Here is an 18542-nt window from a genome sequence, read left to right on the forward strand (position 1 = left end):
TGCAAACATAGCACAACATGTCACAGAAGATGGTTCATGGAAGTTTGACTTTATAAGAATTTTATCTAATGATTTGATGCTCTTCTAAACATCATAGGCTCTACACCTCCAACTCTCTATGCTTTTCCAGATACTAGAAGATGGTCCTTAAGTCATGATGGAGCCTTTTCAGTTAAATCTTTATATGCTAAGTCGAATAGTAGTGCCGGAGTCGATAACTTTCCATATACTTTTGCTTGGTCATCTGGAATTCCATCCAATGTAAACTTCTTGTTATGGTATGTTGTGCATGGAAAGTTGAATTCTCAGGATATGTTACAGTGCAAAGGAATTAACATTTACAGCTCATGCAGTCTCTGTAGAGAATGCTCTGAATCTCAAGATCACATCTTCATCCACTGTAAAATCGCGCACAAGGTTTGGTCTTCTTTAACACCTAATGAAAATTGGTTTTGGGAATTTCGAGACTCTATGCAAAACTTTGCTAGAACGTGGTCCAATAATCAGCTTTCTGGTAATGAATAATTGGTTTGGAAACTCATTCTAGCAGTAGTAGTTTGGGTTTTTCGGAATGGACGCAATAGCAGAATCTTTCAAGAAAACCTTTCTTACAAAATTGATGAAGAGTTATGCATTGATGCAAAATCTCTTGTACTCAGATGGGAAGATGCTTTTGGAGATAGGATATACTTAAATTTCACAAACACAGTCTACAATTGGAATCTTGTTCTAGTGTAATTTTTTCTTTTTAATTTCTTCTCTATCCTTTTTACTACTCCTAGTAGTACTTTATACACCTTCTGCTACTCTTAATAAATTTCTCTTTTCCGATAAAAAAAAACAAAGCTTGATGTGTCAGCTTGTTGTTTCGAAAAATTGTGACATTTTGGTATTAAATTTGAGACATGAGATTGGGTTTTGGGATCCTAAGCTACATTTTTGTCCACTTTGTTTGATATATATACATATATAAAAATGGTGTGCTATTTTAAACTTTTTTTCATGTGCTTAGTATCACTAAAATGGATTTACAAAACTAAAACAAGAAAACAAAAGTGTGATTCAAAATAAAATACAGTAAGATACGCCAAAACTTTGTTAGTACATTAATTAAGAATTGATGTTTAGCAGATAATTAATACAAAGACCATATTGGAGGGTGGGAAAAAAAGACTACCAAGTGAACCAGTAAAAGCTCGGAAGACAACAGCAACCAGATAGAGCATGTGAACTTAAACAGAAGAAACGAAGCTTGTAGTACTACTACTACCCCATACAAAAGCAATGGGACTCCGTACAACATGCACGCCATCATACCATTCAATCGACCCAAGTGCCTCATTTACATCTCTTGGCGCCGGTCTTGACTCGAATGTGATTTCATAAGGCAAACTCGTTATACCCTTACTGAACACGAGTTAGTTGGCGAAACACTGATCTTAACATACGGTGTTTGTGATCTAATTTTCAGTTTGTAAATTGCATCTGCTGAAATTCCAACATTCGTAACCACTCTCTTATACTTCATCGTTTGAGATTTTTCAGCAGATTCAAAAACAACAGAAAATGAAGGATAGTTTAGATCACCTACGGTAGATAACCTGACGAAATCACAATCAACCTCTCTATCCTTGACAAAATGTTTAATCTGTCTTTTGTTGTGCCCAATCGTGCAAAGAAAAGCTTCATAATCACTAGGAGTAATATCGTACACCAAACCTGGATTTAGAGCTTTGTTTGGATCGACATGTACAGACCCATGTTGGAATGGTGTTGAAATTTTTCCATTGACACCAGCAGTCTTATTAATAACAGTAATATACTTACCTGAACTGTAAACAGTATAAGCAGTTGTCATTAGAGCGGATTTGATAGCAGCAGGAGACCACTTGGGAAATGCATTTCGAAGCAGTGCAGCCAATCCGCTAACATGAGGGCATGCCATGGAAGTACCACTCATCATTACAAATTCAGCATCAGAACCGGACCGAGCAGCCAAGATATTTACCCCAGGTGCAATAACATCTGGTTTGAGAATCTCCGGGATTAGCGGATTCGGACCTGTGCTAGAGAAGGTGGCAACTTTAGGAGCGGGCGACAAAGAAAAAGATCCAGTTACAGTTCCTCGGAACATGATTTTAGCTGTTGGTTTATTATCATATTTCCTGTTACTAGTAATATATGTAATAATCCTCAAGCCAAAACTTTTGGTGACTTCAGTTGCTGGAATCGGATAGTTTCTCGCCCCCAATGCTTCGAACTGGTCGATCGTTTGGACATGAATCATTCCAACACCCCTAGCTTCCCTGACAACGCTGGCTTTTTTCACTGCAGGATTTTTAAGATCAGCATTACAAACTACAATTTTTCCAGCAACTTGAGTAGCACTTAAGGATCCTGGTAAGCATTTGTTAGAAGAACCGTCACTTTTTTGAATGTAAACAATCTCTAAGTAAGTAGTATTGTATGGTATTGGATATCCATAATACAATGAAACACCTGGGATAATTTGGCCATCGCCTAAAATCACATCGGCACGAGATTCCCTGTCAATAGTTGATCCTCCGACCGTCAACATCCACGGTGCGGAATTACCAACTATTTTCGGACCTTTAGCTCCATTATTTCCAGCGGCAAGAGAAACCACAATTCCCTTCTCCATTGAACCAAAAGTTCCAATGGCTATTGGACTTCGGTGGTATGGAGTACCATAGCCATCACCTAATGATATAGACATCACATCAACTCCATCTTTTACAGCTTGCTCATAACCAGCTAGAGAATCAGAAGTAACACCTCCACCCTTCCACATGACCTTGTAAGCAGCAATTCTAGCTTTAGTTGCAACACCTTTGGCTTCTCCAACGGAATAGTTATGAAACCCGGCGTTCATGACTGGAGATCCAGCGGCAGTAGCTGCACAATGTGTACCATGTCCGCTAGTATCCCTCGGAGATCTTGAATCTTTACTACCGTCCGCATCAAATCTATGACCGAGATGTGCTTCAATTCCTTTGTAAAAAGCTTGAGCACCGATTAACTTCCTGTTACATGAAGGGAAGTCAGGCCCTGTCTGGCAAGTACCTTTCCATCGTTTTGGAACAGGAGTTAAACCAAAGTCATTAAAACTTTGATGTTCCGGCCAGATACCACCGTCGAAAACACCGATAATGACGTCCTCTCCGTAACTTGAATTAGGTAAAAGACCATAACCGTCATTCAGCCCAAGGAACTGAGGAGAGTGAGTAGTATGTGGTTCGACAAAACTGTCAGGGATGACGGAGAGTATGCCTGGTAAGCTTTCGAGATGAGATGCTTGAGAAGGTGTTAGTCTGGCTGCGAAACCATGAGCTACGTGGTCGTAACTGTACATGATTTCTCGAGAAGGAGATTCATAATGATCTGAAGATACTGATGATATTGGTGAAGGTGAGAGAGATTCGAGAGTTGCACTATACCAATCGAGATGAGAGCTAAAAACCGAAGGGTTGTCCGATTTAGAAACAAACACTATGAAAGTCTTTAGCTGTTCATGATCATGATCAGAGAGTTGATCCTGAGAATAGGATGGGATGATCAGTGCAGTGAACACCAATAATACCGAAACTCTCCAAAATAATGAAGTTTTCATTCTCCACATTTTTGTTTTGAGTAGTTGATGATTGCTTGTTCTTGTTGCTACACATGTAAATACATGTACACATCAAATTTTATACACCATGTGGAAGCTTGGACATGATCCTGGAATCATGCATGCCCCTCATGAACTACACAAATTGATATTGACATAAGTCACGTTTTTGGACAAATCGATACAGTCCTAGCATCCTCGACTTGTAGTTGTCTTGTTTGATAAACTAAATCTGAGTTGCATCTTATCTGTAAATGCCTAAATGGGATCTACACATATGTCCAAGAATATCGGTAAATGTAAAACAAAACAAGTACGCAGTGAGATTCATATCCGAGCATATACTACATTAACAAGACATGCAAAGATGCTGATGCACATGTTATATAACGTTGTTTCCTAGGGTACGTTTTGTCTACTTTAGCTATATAAAATATCGGTGTGCTACGCCTACTTTAAGCTTTTATGGCAGAAACTTACACTGTGCTTTTAGCTCAGTGCGTAGTGATCTGAGATTATCATGAAAATGTTTGTTTTTTTTTGTTTCCATTTCTCAAGGTATGAATATGTTTATACACATTTGTCCAATAAAAATGCATGGGAAAACTAAAACAAGAAGACAAAACTGTGGTTCACATTCAAATACTGTAAGAAATGCTAAAACTTACTAAAACATTAAGAGTCGGGTTTTGCTGATTCTTCACATGGTATGACTGTTATTTCTGCATTTTTCTTTCATTATATACGTACGTTTTGTTTGTACTTTTCATAAATGAATGCCAAAGAAAAGGCTAACAGTTTGTCTCAACAATTTGCGATAGCCATATAGGTGACTTAGACCAATGTACGAAAGTGTTTGATTTATTTCTTTCCCACTGGGAGAGGGTTTTTCTTTTTTTGATCGGCAAAAATAAGTTTTTGCAAAAGCGAGCAAAATCCCAAAGAACACAAAAGAAAACAAGTTCGAAGTTCAGGAGAAGATCAACAAGAGAAGAAACAACTTCTGTACTATCAAGACAACGCATTAAAACCAGGCTTGAAAAAATATCAAATCACCGGTTACAATCAAATAGGAGACTTCTCCACATCCTCAATAACTAAACCTTCATGATTTTTCTGAAATTTACTAACCATTTGTTAACAATCGATCTCTGAAAAAGGGACGTCTAATATTATAGTAGGAGCCAAGTTTTGAGAAATGGGATTGCAAGTCACCAATGAGGACATATTTAAGAGGTTGTAAATCTAGCAAAAATAACTACAAATTGGCTAAAATAGCTCAAATTGGGCTTGAGCGTTAGCTGCGCTTGGTGAGCAACTGCACACCCACCTGATCTAACTCCTTGACAGTAGTCAGTCAGTAGGTGCTGAAATCTCAATAGGATCACTGAATTTTTTTCTTCATATTTGTACTTAATGTAACGTCAGGGAAACGAACAGTAACTTTACATTCCAGAGCTCAATTTTCTACCGTTGCGCTAAGTTATGATCTGCCTAGTTACAAAGTCCTAGGAACAAAGGAATTTGTTTTTCATATAGGCACGATGAAGTATGTGACTCAAATCTGATAAATTTAGTATCATAACTTTGCAACACTTAGTTGAAAAATTGTTTTACAGTGGAGATGTTTTCATATACTAACTAATTACAATGCTTTCTACATATGGTGTAGTATGGTATTATATGATATATGGTATGGTATGGAACTAGTGCACAATGTTATGCATCCATAGTCATTTTATCCCACAAGCGAATTGCTGTGGGTAAAAAAATACTAACTACAATCGAATAGAACACAAAATATGAGCATCTATTCTGTACATTTGATGGGATGCATATAGCCTAGCAGGATTGAGACTTGGGGGAGTGTTCCATGAATACATTCGGTCATCCCAGTCGTGTATGCTTGAAGAGATAACGAGAAAGACTGATAAATCAGTTTGTTATCTGGTATGATCACTGCTCGAAGGAAAGGTCTGAACAACAAGTTAGTGTTCAAGAATCACTCCAACCATCCTCGTCATCATCGTCGTCACTTCCAGCTAATGCCTGGTTGAGAAATCAATAATCCAAGTTTTTCAAGAAACATTACTTATAGAAGGAAAGGATAAGAGAAATACAACGTACTAGTTGAATACCAACCTGGCGAATGGCATTTGCTTTTTCCAGAATGGCAACAAGTTTCAGGTTGGTTCTGGGACCCTGAACACTAGGTCTTGTAACAGCAGCTGGTTTCAGGCTGAACGACTGATAGAATCAAGAAGAAATTTATGTAAGGGCCAAAACACAATAGGTGGTTTCGAAAAAGATAAACAGTAATCAGATACAAAAGAGATTCAAGTCCAACCCTGTTTCTTATCTGCTCTAGCAATGAATTCCTTTCATCCTCCTTTGGTTGAAGCTGAGAGAGAGCTCGTTCTGTTACCTTTCTCAACTGTAGAACAAATCAATAGGTTAAAACCATTAAACTCAAATCAAATTATAGCCATTTCAGAAATTTACAAGCTTAGAAACTGTACAGGCTAAGCAATCATCCTACCCTGCTTTTGTCATGAGAAGCAACAGCTTCGATGAGAGCGTCGGGTGGGCGGGGACCACGGGGTATCTTGGTTCTGCGAATTCCATCTTCAAAATCCATCAATTCTTCCTCTAGATTTACAAGACCATGTTCCGACCCATGATTTGGTGTAGTGAGTGAATTATGAGGCTGCACCCGTTGTCCCACGAAAGGTATGTCATCTTCTCTAGTTAGTGCCGCTGCTTGTAAATGTTGAGGGTCTATCGCTTCTGTTTCTGAAGGTAGGGAAGCATACCGGAAAGGCTTGAGTGACTTTGACATGGGCTCTGTTTCTGTCCCTGAAACGGAATCTTGCTGAAAGTTCTCACCTTCTTGGGCAGGTAAATGCAAGAGTGTGTTTGCCTCTGGAGTTGGGAAATCTTGTTGAATCATCTCAGTTGCTGTGGCTGGTTGTGTAGTAGATGGGTCAATACAGGTCTGCACTGTTTCTTCTTTCAAGTTCAGGGGATCTTGTGGCGGCTTTTCATTGTCTGCCAGTGGGAAGGATGCAGATGGATTTACAGGTTTTGCATTACCCAATGGTTGATGATGAGTTACTTCAGAGACTTGATCAGTGCTGTCTTCAAATCCATTCTCAGAATGGGATCCAGATTCTGGGGGCGAACGGCTACCTGATGGCATGGTCCCTTCAGTACTGTTAGAAAGATGTTCCAGAGGAGGCTGTTTTGACTCTGATTCTCGATCACTTAACCTCAATGTTAGGAGATCATTTGTGTCATCACTGAGATTCAAATGGTTTTCTCCTCGTGCAGAGCAGAGTGAATCATCAACATTATCTAATAACTCAGAACCAGAAGGCTCATGTGACTCAAGGTTGAAACTTGTAGGGTCAACTGCTGATTCTTTCCCAATTTGACGCGTCTCAGTTGAGAATTCATTAGTTTCTGGCTTATCTAGGCATAGATCACCATTGCTATTACTTCCATTTTGCAACTTCAGTGTACCCTCAGATGGAGACCCAAGTGCACCATGGCATGTGCCATTAACAACCTCATAAATGGCTTTACTGCCTAAGTGAGTGAAATGTGAGTAAGCCTCCTCCGTTGATGCTGACTCTGAAGTATCAGATTTGGCGGTTCTAGAGAAGAAGTCAAGAGGGGCACCAGCAACTTCCTTCTTACTGAAAGAGTTAAAAAGAACCCAATCCGCTGGAGTTTTATCTTCGACCAAGTCACTAGCTGATCCGTTAGGCAGTACTACAGGATTATTTTCTACTTCAGGACAATCAATGCCAACTAATGGTAACCCCAGTGCAGCAGGCTTATTTTCTGTAGTCAATGAAATACCATTCTCTGCTTCCATGACTACGCAACCAGGCTTCACACCAACCGGTTGATCATCCGTGCTAGCATCAGGCAGTGCTGCTGTGTCTGAATACTGAACTTCTGCTATCTCAAGCCCTCCATTTGACAAATTTTCAGTGGCACTATCTTCAATATCTTTTGGTGGAACCACTACCTGAGATTTGTTTTTCTTATCAGTATCATGGTCCAAGATATAACTGCCGCTGTCAACTACTCTATCTGTGAAACTATGTACTTCGGCTGCTGCATCACCATTCGCTGGGGTAGTTTTAGACAATTTGCTTGGAGGACTGGAGTAAGATAAACTGAATCTACCTTCAATGAGTGAATTATTGTCATCATCTGAAGGATAAGAATTTCCAGCTGACATTGAAGCCGAACACTGAGCTTCAAGCTTCTCCCTTTCTTCATGCTTGTTAGAATCCCCGCCTTTTCTCTCATCCATGAAAACATTTATATCACCCTTGCATCTTTCATCAACTTCTGTTTCAGCTTCTCGTTCCATTGTAGGAGAGGCATCGACGTAATTTTCCACCTCATTTATGTCGTCAGACCGATACCCATCTGAACTTGTTTCCGTTTTCCTGTCCTTATTGTCCCCAACTACTTCCTTTCCATCCTCTGCCATACCACGTGTGGATGGTATATTCTCTAATTTAACGTCTGGAGTTGATTCCGACAACTTCAAAACTTCTTTCTCAACAATGTTTACATTTAAATCATCCAAAGATTGTTTACGAACCATGCCCTGTTTACTAGGAGAAGGAGCTGAACTTATCTCTCTCTTCCTTGATTTGTTCACAGGGCTACTACTTACATGAACCTCGTGTATTTCCTGAATCAGGCCAGACGAATTACTGGGTTCCATCTCTAACCGCAGAGGACTTTCATAAGGAGGATTGCTTAAGGGTGAAACAGAAACCAGATATTTCTCCATGTAGCTTTTCCCAGTTGGGGAATTAAGAAGGGAGGAACTTGATGTCCTCTTTTTCAATCTCACATGATGAATGGGTGGACGACCATTCTGAGTCTGGATTTTATCCTCTGACAACAACTCATGCAATCTGCAAGAGTGTCAATGTTAGCCGATTAAACTTAGGACTCAACAACAAAGTTACATACAAACAAAGAAAACATAGCAATCAATTTGGGCCTCACTTGGGATGTGATGTTGGGGTCGATCCCAGAGTTTCTCCATATTTCCGATATGCGGATTTCCTCTGCCAAGTAAACAAGATGAACGTAGGTTCCAAGACATTGTTATTATGTAAAAAGATAATGCATATGGTTCTCATCTTAATGTTTTCTTATAACTCAAATCGACAACTACCAACAACAGAACATTGTATCCCTAATGCAGAACAGCTCAGTTTTGTAATACCAACCAAATGAAAGAATCTGACATGATACTGTTCAATTAGTTATTTTACACTATGCCGTGTGCAGTGACTTACCTTAAATTTACGGGCTCTCTTTTCGCTCTGACCTTCTATTTGTGTTGTTTCAGAAAAGGATTTGTAAAATGAAGGATCAGAATATCTCTTTAAACAAGCTCCAGCACCCGCTGTATCAAACCTGCGAGGGACATAACATGAAACCTGGTAAGAGTTTATTCAGACGTGCATCTATTTCACTAGTCTACAACTAATCAGATAACCATACTTGTCAAGCAGAAATAACCGAGGTGGGCCTCGACATTCTTCATAAGAATCCATAATAAATCGAGGCAAATCTCCCCGAGTAATCTGATTCTGGTCGATTCTGAAATTTGTATGCCAGTCAACACCTGTAAGCAAAATAGCCTCATAAGAACATCAACTAGTAAGACATAACCAAAAGGCGAGAAACCTTGAATAAGCAACACAAACTGACCTCCATTATGAAGGAATTGAGAGAAACTAGTCTGTGAAAGCAATCCTCTCTCAACTAACGGGACATCTGCCTCAATCTGCTGGAGACGAGTCATTAGTCCGTGACCTCTAGCTGAAGTTGTCATCACTTCTTCATGGAGGTCATGGAATATCTCCGACGCAAACCTATATATCAACAAAACATACTCATCAGCAGGCAATTCATCTGAATACAATTTCCAAAAATTACAGTACAGCAAATTGCTCAACGCCAAACACTACAACATCATCCAATTAACGCCCCGCAACCCTCTAAATCAATGGTTCCTCATTCAAAATTTGCAGTTGATAACAAAACTAAAATGCTACACAATTGAACAAATTCACAACTGAGACAAGGAATGACAACTGCATATCGATTTATCTAAGATTTCATTACAGCAAATTGCGTTACGCCACGCACTACAGCATGTCATTTAGATTGATGCCCTGTAACCCTCATAATTCAAGGCTTCCTCATTCAAAATTTGCAGCTGATAATACACTAAAATTCTACAACATTGCAGAAATTCAGAACCAAAAGAATAAAGGGCCGCCGCCCATCAATTTAGCTAAGAATCCATGAATGACTCAACATATAAACACCATCCGTTCATCCAAAAGCACTGATAAAACTCAAAACTCCCATTAAATTTCAAAAATTTCTCCAAAAAAAAACAACATTGAGAAACCCCGTGTCTCAAAATCTCCGATTTTGGGCACAATTTATTGTTCTAAGCTCCAATTGACAAAACATGGGCAAAATTGAGAAATCAAAACAGACATGGGCAGAATTTAAGACTATGGGGCAATGAAAATTTTAAGAGAATTAGGGGGAAGAGAAGTACTAACTCAGCAAGGTCACCGAGTTGACGAAGAAGACCAACAAAACCGGACATGGCCACAGCTTCAAGCAGCGCTTCAGGATCATCTTTAAGATTAGGAGGTTGTTTATAAAGCTGTGGATCAGCTAATGCGTATTCATTCCTTATCTCATATCTTGTCAATGGCATTTTTTTCTTCCTCTTGTGTACCAATAAATCCCAAAAACCCTTTGATTCTTAAACCCAGAAAAAGGACGAATTTGTTGTTTTCTTCTTGTTATTTCTGTGCTGCTGCCATTAAAGCTGCTCTTCTCCAAGAGAAAAGAAAGAATTTTTTTTAATAATTGAATAATGTGAATATGCAGTAGCAGTACTATCAGAGAGAAGAAAGAAGGAGAGATGTTTGTTGGGTATTATTGTAAATTTAATAATCATCATCACCATCAATAAAAGTAGTCTTCTTCTTTACTTTTTCTTTCTGTGATTTTTTGATTATCTCCTTATCTGTAAAAAAATAAACAAGATAAAACTCGGCCGAGTTAACTCATCCAGTAGACTTAGAAATACCGTTCTGTGATCACCAACCATAACTACTAATTTTGACCAGTGTCATCCGCGCGTGACTGCACTATTGTATGTGCTGCCTATTTTCAGAGGGAGCCTCAGGCGACGACGGAGTCAGGTTTTGCCAAATGAGTCAACAAAAGTACTAATTTTGACCAGTGTCATCCGCGTACGACTGCGCTATGTGCTATTTTGAGAGGGGGAGCCAGGTTTTGCGGAATGGGTGAGAAAGTTATCAATGGGTACATTTCAGGGTGCAAAATGAGTAAAAATAGCTGAAATATGGTAAAATTTGCTCAACCTCCGCTTAAAAGCCAGTTGGGCTGGGTGTTGAATTCAAGCTGGTCTGCCTCTCAACCTATGTAGTCAATATCGGATATCGCTATGGAGCGATACGATAAACAGTATATCGGCGATACGATATTTTACTGATAATATCGGCCGATATGATATTTTTACAGAAATCTGGTATGGGTTAAATTAGTCGTTTTAGGTAAAGAGTAAGGGTATTCTAGGTTTTTGAAAGACAGGAAAGGATAAATCCTTGTTTAATTAACGCTTTAGGTAGTAAATTTTAAAGTTGTTGAAGTTACTCTCATGTCTCTAGTTTGAACTTGTTTATTATCATTTTAGGTAGTGAACTTTAAAGTTGTTGAAGTTACTCTTTTGTGTTTTTGATAAAATTGATGGTATCTATTATATCTGTAGATGGTGGATTTTCAACAAGGGTTAAAATCGTAAAACCATAATCGTAATGCTCCTGATTCAGCAATCAGATGACTGTTGAGGCTCATGTCTCTCGTCCAAAGCTTGAAAGCTCGTGCCATAAAATCTCTTACTGAGAAGGCTGTCTCTCAGAGTATATGTAGATGTGTAGTCTCTCAGCTGAGGCAACGGCACATCTCATGAATACTGAGCAATATCGGTAATTATTTCTATATAGAATCGAAAGATTGGACGGCTCCTAGACAGCATGCCTGCTAGTATAGAGCAATAACGTCTTCAGGATGCAACAAGGTTTTCCCTGACTATATACAGGAAATATGACGTTTCAACAAGCTCATGTTTCTCAATTCTCAGATAATTAATGCTCCTAGACAGCAGTTAATTATCTATAATCATTAACTGAATATTCAACAATATTCTACGATTCTTCGTAATATTTCATCACTTCAACTTGTGCTTCTTCCCAGCAGATTTCCACGGGTTAGTGATAAATATTCAATGTGTGGGCATCTGAGCAGCTCTCGAGTAAGCCCCGACCAAAATGGTGCAAGTGTACTCAGCAATAATGCACAAATGAGCACCTGAATGCACAAACGATCATTCCAAAACACGAAGGAACGATGAACCTATGCAAAATAGGAAGAAAATAATAAATAATAAAATATTAATCGAGGCGCTGGGGGACTGGGCCCACCGGCCGGCCGATCGTGTCGTGGCCAGTCCCACGCCCAATTTTATATTTTATCATATTTTATTATTTTTCCCTGATCTCATGAAAATCTCTTCATTTGAACAAATCTCCTTCGTCTTAAGGAAATTCGCCAGTCTCATAGTGTTTCCTCGTATCAAAGAAATAATAAAATTTAGGAAAGGTGTTGCGGGACCGAGCCCATTAGCCGGTCGGTCATGCCTTAGCCGTTTCCAGTCCCGCACCTCATGACTCCTTATTATTTTATTATTTCCCTCATCCCATGAAAATCCCCTGATTTCATGATATTTCCCTAAATTCATGAAAATTATGTAAAATTAGGGAGAACATGCACGGGACCCGGGCTCATTGGCCGGCCGGCCATGCCTTAGCCTTGGCCGGTCCCAGACGCCCATATCTTATTATTTTAATATTATTTGTTTCCTCATCTCATGGAAACTTCTTCACTTCAAGGAAACTCCCTAGTTTTAGCAAACTCCTTGAATTCATGAAATCTCCCTCAAGTCATAAATATAATATAAAATTAGGGAAACCTGTGGGACCGGGCCCCATCCGGCCGGCCATGCCTTAGCCTGTCCAACACGTCCTTTATTTTATTATTATTATTTTTTATGTTTCCCTCATCTCATGGAAACTCCATGATCTCAACAAATTCCTTGGTTTCAACAAACTTTTGGATTTTATGATATTTCTCTAAAATCATGAAAAATATTATAAATTAGGAAAAGTGCCTTGGGACCGGGCTCTTTGGCCAGCCGGACATGTCTTGGCCATATCCGGTCCCACACTTCATGGTTCCTTCATTATTTTATTATTTGCTCCTTCATCTCATGAAGTTTTCCTAGTTTCAGCAAAAAGCCCTGATTTCTTCGTATTTTCTCAAAATGTTGCTCAAACGCACGCCAGAAAATATCAAAACTCTCAGGACTGAGACGCGGACATTATGGTGACACGGGCATGTCTCCTTGACCGATCAAGGTCGGCCCTGAGGCTTGCAAAAAGCCGGTCCCACGTGTTTTAACAATCTTGACCTAATTTGCTCAACTGCTCATACTGGGTCCAAACTCTTCTCAAACAACTTAGACCTTGCTCACACGACCATCAGCTCGTCCCACGACCACCAAGGGCCGGTCCCATGACCCCTTGGTCGGTCCCTCATCTCTCCATAATCAGGTTCTACTACCTGATGCTCACACGAGCACTATTTTAATAAATGATTAAACCAGCATTTAATCATCTTTTCACCAATGGGTCTTCCAGGGACTTGGGTATTTCGCTCACTTGAGCATCTGGGCTCTACATGGTCGGTTCATCATCCCATGTAGTTGGTCTCTTCTTCATGTCATGAATGATTTTCAATAAATTATCAATTTATCATCAATTCAGCAGTTGATCATAATTAGGGTTTTGAATCCAAGGTTCATAATTCCAGAATCAAACGATAATATTTTTATGTTGATCCCGTGATCAACACCCTAATTAATTATACTTGGCTCAACTGCCAGTATTTTAAATATTTATCTTGGTCCTGTTACCAATGATTTCTCAAACGAGCAACATTTGCTCACACCAAAGAATATTGGTTCAACTCTCAATATTCAATAATTCATTAAATGAGCAACATTTGCTCATCCGAGCAGCATTTGCTCAAACGAGCAACATTCGCTCAAATGAACAATATCTACTCACACAAAAGAATATTGGTTCAACTGTCAATATTCAATAATTCATTAAATGAGCAACATTTGCTCATGCGAGCAGCATTTGCTCAAACGAGCAACATTCGCTCAAATGAACAATATCTGTTCACGTTAAAAATATTGGTTCAACTATCAATATTCAACAATTCATCAGATGAACAACATTTGCTCAGATGAGCAATATTTACTCAGACTAGCAATATTTGCCCAGACTAGCAATATTTGCTCAGACTAAGGAATATTGGTTCAACTATCAATATTCAACGATTCAGCAGCACAATTTTCTCAGTTTATCAACATTTATTCGACAATGATATTTTTTGTCTCAGCAGACATGTTCAATTCATGAGTCTCAGAACATTTGCAAATTATGTTCAACTCAGCAATACAAGGACTCATCGTCCCATAAAGTCAGCAACTGACTAACTAAATACATGTCTGTCTTGCAGACTCCACGTTCACGAGATGTCAATCATGTCACATGGGGGGATATTAACTAGGGTTTTGGTATGGTGGTCTATGGCACGTGTGTTCATACACACAATGAGAACGTGAGCAAGTCGTGCAATTAGTTGGAGGAGTTAGCAAAGTAGTGGGTGGAAAGTTAACCAAGTCTCCGCACGATGAGCAACTGGTTTCAACACGATTTTCCACTTCCCCACTCTTTGACTCCCGTAACTGTCACACTTCATGGGGTCATGGTGTTTTCAATTCAGCAATATAAAAAGTCTCTGAATCCTGATTGAAACAGACAGGAATTTATCGACAAGTTCATACAGACAATCCTTCGTCTACACGAACTCATCGTCTGAGCAATCACTCTCAATTGAGTAAAATTCAATCATTCAGAACTTTCTTACGCAGAATAAAAAACACACCTAACAATCTCGATCACCATTGATCTCACACATTTCTCAGCTTCCCTCCTACAGACCAGCCCATCCTCTTTTGTGACCGAATTGACTCTGGAATGGCCATTGTCTTGGTTTAGGCCGGAGTCCTACAAATTGATCTCTCGAACTTAAATCACTCCCTTCTTGCAGTGCATCTATGTGAGGTTGAGCATTTGCTCAGTTCAAGGAGTCTCCGCACGGTCGTCTCCCCAATTCCATAAAAACCAGCAAATTGTTTTTCCCCATCTACAATATCTTAACATAAAATGTGTGAAGAAAATGTTTGCTAAAAAACTATAGTATCTAAATTTGGAACCGATATTATAACCGATAATATCCCCGTTATAAAATCGTACCAGTGTATCGGTCCCGGCCGAGATAAACCGATATCCGATATTAACTACATTGCTCTCAACTTAGGGAAGAAAATGAGAGACGACAAAAAACATTATGCAAATAAAATGCCTATAAACGAATGTGAAATTTGATTGTAAAAAAACAATCGATCTTAGGGTGGACCAAGGGGATGGTCCAAAAACTGGTCAATCCCCACCATTATTGGGATCAATAGGGGTAGAGGTGTAAACTGGACTGTGCCAGCACGAGCACATCCCAGCATAACACGCTAAAATCGGAGCACAGCCTAGCCCGGCATGTGATTTAGCCCAGCACGACCCAACACGTTAGTTTCGTGGGTTGTACTGGGTTAGCCTAATCATCACAGTAGCACAGCACAACACGCGGTACGGATAAGCACATGGCCCAGCCCAGCACATCACGTTAACAAAGCACGTCATAGCATGCACAAATACACAATATAACAAGGTATAATACATTACATTTTGTTTATATTTCACAAAAGAGTCACTATGCTAGCTTATTTTATAACAACACATATAATACCTAAATATTTGGAAAATATATTTCAATATCGTTGTTATAATGTCATTACCTATACTTGACTAGAACATTAATTCACATGACAATGATCCAATTTTATATTTGGTGCGATATTTTTTATATTGAATAAACTTGTTAATTTTACTTGAAATAAACTTTGAAATAATTTCAAATTATATACTGTCTATTTAGATATCGTGATAATGTCCGACTTAATGTATACCATTAAGTGATCTCTAATTTTTTATAACACGTATTCCAGCACGACACAGCACGTCACAACACGTTTATTTGTGTGTTGTGCTCGTGGGCTGTGTTGTGCCTAGCTTTTGACTCGTAAAGCACATCACGACACAACACGTTTAAATTATTGGCACAACCCATCACGGTACATGACACGTGAAGCACGTTTTACACCTCTAAATAGGGGTAGGTTCTTAAGGCTTGAAAATCGTGAGCCCTAAAGCAATTTTTCGCATTTTTTCACTCTACTGAACTGAAAAATATTGCGAAACACATAAATCTTTAGAATTCACTAGTTAGAAGTTAGTTTGAGATAATCTTTAGAAGCAAAAAATAAATAAATTAAGTTTCGTGAAATAAGTTCAAAAGGTAATAACTTTTGAAGCATGTTTGGATATAAATGTTAACTTTTGAAGCATGTTCCCGAAACAAAAAGTTAGAAATTTGGCTGAGAACAAAATTTAAAGCTGACTTGTAAAGGTAGAAATGTAAACTTTTAGTGGACCAATATTTTTGCTTCTTACTTCTGAGATTGACTTTTGCTTCTGGAGAAGCTAGAACATCATGACATAGGAACCCCTAAGATCAGTTCAGATTTTGCTCTAAATCTCAGAGATGATGTTGGAAACTTTGAAAGAGGCACAATAGACCTTCCACATCAACAACTATAGAAAAAGAAGAAGCTTTAGGACTACCAGAACTAACATGCCGACAAGTAGATGAAAGGCGGATGAACAACTTTAGTGTTAAAGAAGACTGCAACAATTTGATAAAAATATCTGAACGGGAAGAATGCCGTCATCACTTGGTGAAGAAAGAGAAGGCAAAAGAAGATTGTAACCTTTTGCCAAAATTTCTTGGGATTTTCTTTTGAAGGAGCCTGTAATCTTAATTAAAATTTTGTTCCTCTTTTTTGCATGATAACAAAATGGTCATAATATTGAATTTGTGTTTGTAAATTGATCATACTTTTTAATTTGCTCTACGCAATGATCATACTTTGTAATTGATTATTGTTTCCCTTTGGATGAATGCCATGTAACGATCGTGAATGCAACATAACAATCCTAAATGTTGCATAAATAGGTGGCACCACCACTACTAAATAGCACCACCTCCAACAACCTTAATGAAGACAAAACTCAAAATTTCATTTGGAGGAACAAATAGGTAATTTAATTGGCTTATTTAATTGTGAGTTGCCACCTAACTCTCATCCTAATTTTTCTATGACCATTTTATAAAGTGTTTGTTACAGTGTGACCGTTCCGTGAATCGGTTATGCACAAACTTTAAGCAGATAAATTTAATGATAAGAGCGAAAATACACCTATCTCCATAATAGATAGCTCCACTAATCTTGTTCTGGATGCTATTAACTCTTTTAATTTAAGTCTTCTCAGTAAATTTCCAAATTTGCAAAAGAATAAAAGAAAATGGGGGAAGTAAACTTTTTTCTTTTCCATTCTCACTTGTGTCATCCAGGCATGTTATAAGCCTTTGATACAAGGATGATTCTAGGCATACTCCCAAAAAAAACAACCAAAAAAACCGCACATTCATAATTTTTGGTGTGGTTCCGGTGGGCCTCGCGGATGACAGCACGTGAACCAGCTTTAATGAAACCTTTTTGCTCAATTTTTTGTTTGGCGGTTCTTGTTTTTTTGGCTGCCCGTGAATCATTTTTGTGAATGCATAAGATAACACCCAATCATTGCACTGGAAAGGTGCAAAAATAAATAAAATAATAAGAAAGATGGTGTAAACTTGCATTGGAGATTGCAAATTAACACAGATTTACCAAATGTGGATTTATTGAGAGTGCAGTTTTGCAATCTCCAATGCAAGATAACACATCTCTCTTATTTTTTTTTGCACCTTCCCAATGCAATGATTGGATGTTATCTTGTGCATGGATGCACGAGATAACAAAATCGTGTTTGTTGATACAATACACAGGAACATAAACACGGAGGAGTGGGTTTATGTCTAATCCACGTACTTAGTTGCGAGGACTCAGAGGTTCATAACAATACCTACGGCTAATAAAATTGGGTGGTCAAGATAGGTGCACTTTGAGTGATTGACGGCCTGGCAAAGAAACTAAAGCTATGGCCGGTTTGACTTTGGAAAAAATAAGTGACTTGGGATCCACATCCACCAAAAATATTAAAATCACGGACCATAATTTGTAGACGTGACCAGTTCCCCATTACTGCTCCAAAAGCGGATTCCAACTTTTTGCAAATTTGGTTTTAGAGTGAAATGATCGGTACTAATGGCTGTAAAATAGTAAAAATCATCTTGTCATGTGCCTCAAATTATTTTTACAGAAAATAGCCAGTTAAAGCCGGAAGAAGAATATTCAAACCTGTTGATCTTCATAGGATTCTTACACTAACTAACTTCTACGTATACGTCGAATTTATAGTTAAAAAAACTAATTCGTAAGTTACCTGCTGCCAAAAGGATGGATATGGGGGTTGACATTGTCAGGGAATGGATGGTATAACTACTAACTAATTAATCATATAAAATGATCGTGTTTATTAGAAAAAGAAACAAAATTATTCCAAGCAAC

The 18542-nt window shown here is 38.5% G+C and overlaps 2 protein-coding genes across 2 annotated transcripts; both read right to left on the reverse strand.

The window, feature by feature from the left end:
* Nucleotides 1-1396: 1396 nt before the first annotated feature.
* LOC113360176 (subtilisin-like protease SBT1.4) lies at nucleotides 1397-3640 on the reverse strand. Its single transcript, XM_026603713.1, has one exon. It carries the CDS (start codon nucleotides 3638-3640, stop codon nucleotides 1397-1399), a length of 2244 nt encoding a protein of 747 aa, XP_026459498.1.
* A 1556-nt stretch (nucleotides 3641-5196) lies between these two features.
* On the reverse strand, nucleotides 5197-10624 carry LOC113357764 (protein SCAR2-like). The gene is made up of 9 exons (XM_026601218.1): nucleotides 10255-10624; nucleotides 9386-9549; nucleotides 9176-9299; nucleotides 8968-9088; nucleotides 8672-8733; nucleotides 6171-8577; nucleotides 5979-6065; nucleotides 5774-5878; nucleotides 5197-5680 (listed from the first exon to the last, which is right to left on the reverse strand). Exons 1-9 carry the CDS (start codon nucleotides 10413-10415, stop codon nucleotides 5627-5629), a joined length of 3285 nt encoding a protein of 1094 aa, XP_026457003.1. The 5' UTR covers nucleotides 10416-10624; the 3' UTR covers nucleotides 5197-5626.
* Nucleotides 10625-18542: the final 7918 nt, after the last annotated feature.

Source organism: Papaver somniferum, chromosome 3 (genome assembly GCF_003573695.1).
Source record: "Papaver somniferum cultivar HN1 chromosome 3, ASM357369v1, whole genome shotgun sequence".
Classification (NCBI taxonomy): Eukaryota; Viridiplantae; Streptophyta; class Magnoliopsida; order Ranunculales; family Papaveraceae; genus Papaver; species Papaver somniferum.

Coding starts and splice junctions, on each gene's coding strand:
- LOC113360176 (XM_026603713.1), bottom strand. CDS start 3,640: ATGTGGAGAATGAAAACTTCATTATTTTGGAGAGTTTCGGTATTATTG.
- LOC113357764 (XM_026601218.1), bottom strand. CDS start 10,415: ATGCCATTGACAAGATATGAGATAAGGAATGAATACGCATTAGCTGAT. Junction 9,550..10,254: donor CAACTCGGTGACCTTGCTGA/GTTAGTACTTCT, acceptor GTTGATATATAG/GTTTGCGTCGGAGATATTCC. Junction 9,300..9,385: donor TCAATTCCTTCATAATGGAG/GTCAGTTTGTGT, acceptor TTTTGCTTACAG/GTGTTGACTGGCATACAAAT.